Source organism: Perkinsus marinus (assembly GCF_000006405.1).
Source record: "Perkinsus marinus ATCC 50983 genomic scaffold scf_1104296954952, whole genome shotgun sequence".
NCBI lineage: Eukaryota > Perkinsozoa > Perkinsida > Perkinsidae > Perkinsus > Perkinsus marinus.
In genome coordinates this window covers 1-1036 of record NW_003207938.1, presented here as the reverse complement: position 1 = coordinate 1036, position 1036 = coordinate 1, and the positions used below count along the sequence as shown (strand labels likewise).

Genomic DNA, 1036 nt, shown 5'->3' with positions numbered 1-1036 from the left:
GAGTGCTGATAATATCTACCAAATGCTCGAGAATCGTTTTGCGCTTCCATCAGTGGAATCGCAGGTGCTCCTGTTCGCAATGATGAGTATAGGGAAGTGGCTCGTCAATGGTTGGGATACGACTCAAGCGAAGTTGGGAGGTAGGCAGACGTAGTTGTGCTCGCTGTTTCGATCAATGTTGAAGTATATATGTTTGGTTTTCTCAGCCAAGCTCAGTAGTTTCCAAAGCCATATTATGAAGAAATTCACATAAGACTTGGGGTAGAGGTGTATGAGAATCGATAAGGTTTTTTATCCCTTCATCAACACGCGTAGTTGAGCATGTGTATCCTCTCTCCAACTTTGGTATAGGCGTTAGTTGATTTGTCGACTTTAAACACTATCGAAAATTGTGTTTGCGAGCTGATACTGGCCATTGGCTCGGCAAGTATCGTTTTTGGTGTTTTCCGTGTGTGAGGATGATTTGCTCATCACGATGATGTTTTAGTTGACCCTTGTTTTGGAAAGCCCTACCGGGAGCTGGAAGCAGTCGCTGCGGGAGCTGATGAGACAGTGTTGGTTACTGGGGTAGGGCCGGGATTGGTATCATGCACTCCAGTGTCTCGAATATGCGGTCTGATGAGAAGTCTCAGGGGTCTGGCTTCATTGGATCGAATTTAGTCGAGGAATTGTTGGAGTTGGGATACAAAGTGCGGGTTTTGGACAATTTAGTGACAGGTAGTTGGTTCTATACGAGTTACTTGTGAAAATACACGGTTGTGGTGGATTTTTACTGGGCTCATTCCGGTACTCACAGATGTGCATTTTGTATTGGTTTCCTAGGTGTGTGAGTGTTCGCCTGTGGAACTCGGTTGATGTAGCAGTAGTTGAGCGAAATGTGTAGTACTTCTGATAGAACTGCAGTGAGAACTGTAATAGTGCATCTCATGCTTTCAAGGTAACATCCAGTATCTGCCATTGGACCATCCGCGACTAGAGTTTCGCTATGGGGATATTATGGACTTGAAAACTCTGCGGGCTGCGATGGAGGGTATTG

The 1036-nt window shown here is 45.4% G+C and overlaps 1 protein-coding gene across 1 annotated transcript; it reads left to right on the top strand.

Annotated features, from left to right (window-relative positions):
• Nucleotides 1–487: 487 nt before the first annotated feature.
• On the top strand, nucleotides 488–1030 carry Pmar_PMAR020836 (nad dependent epimerase/dehydratase, putative; the record flags this gene model as incomplete). The annotated part of the gene is made up of 3 exons (XM_002775991.1): nucleotides 488–567; nucleotides 633–717; nucleotides 938–1030. Coding segments are annotated over 3 exons (258 nt in total), but the record flags the coding sequence as incomplete, so codon positions are not given.
• Between the last annotated feature and the right edge of the window lie 6 nt (nucleotides 1031–1036).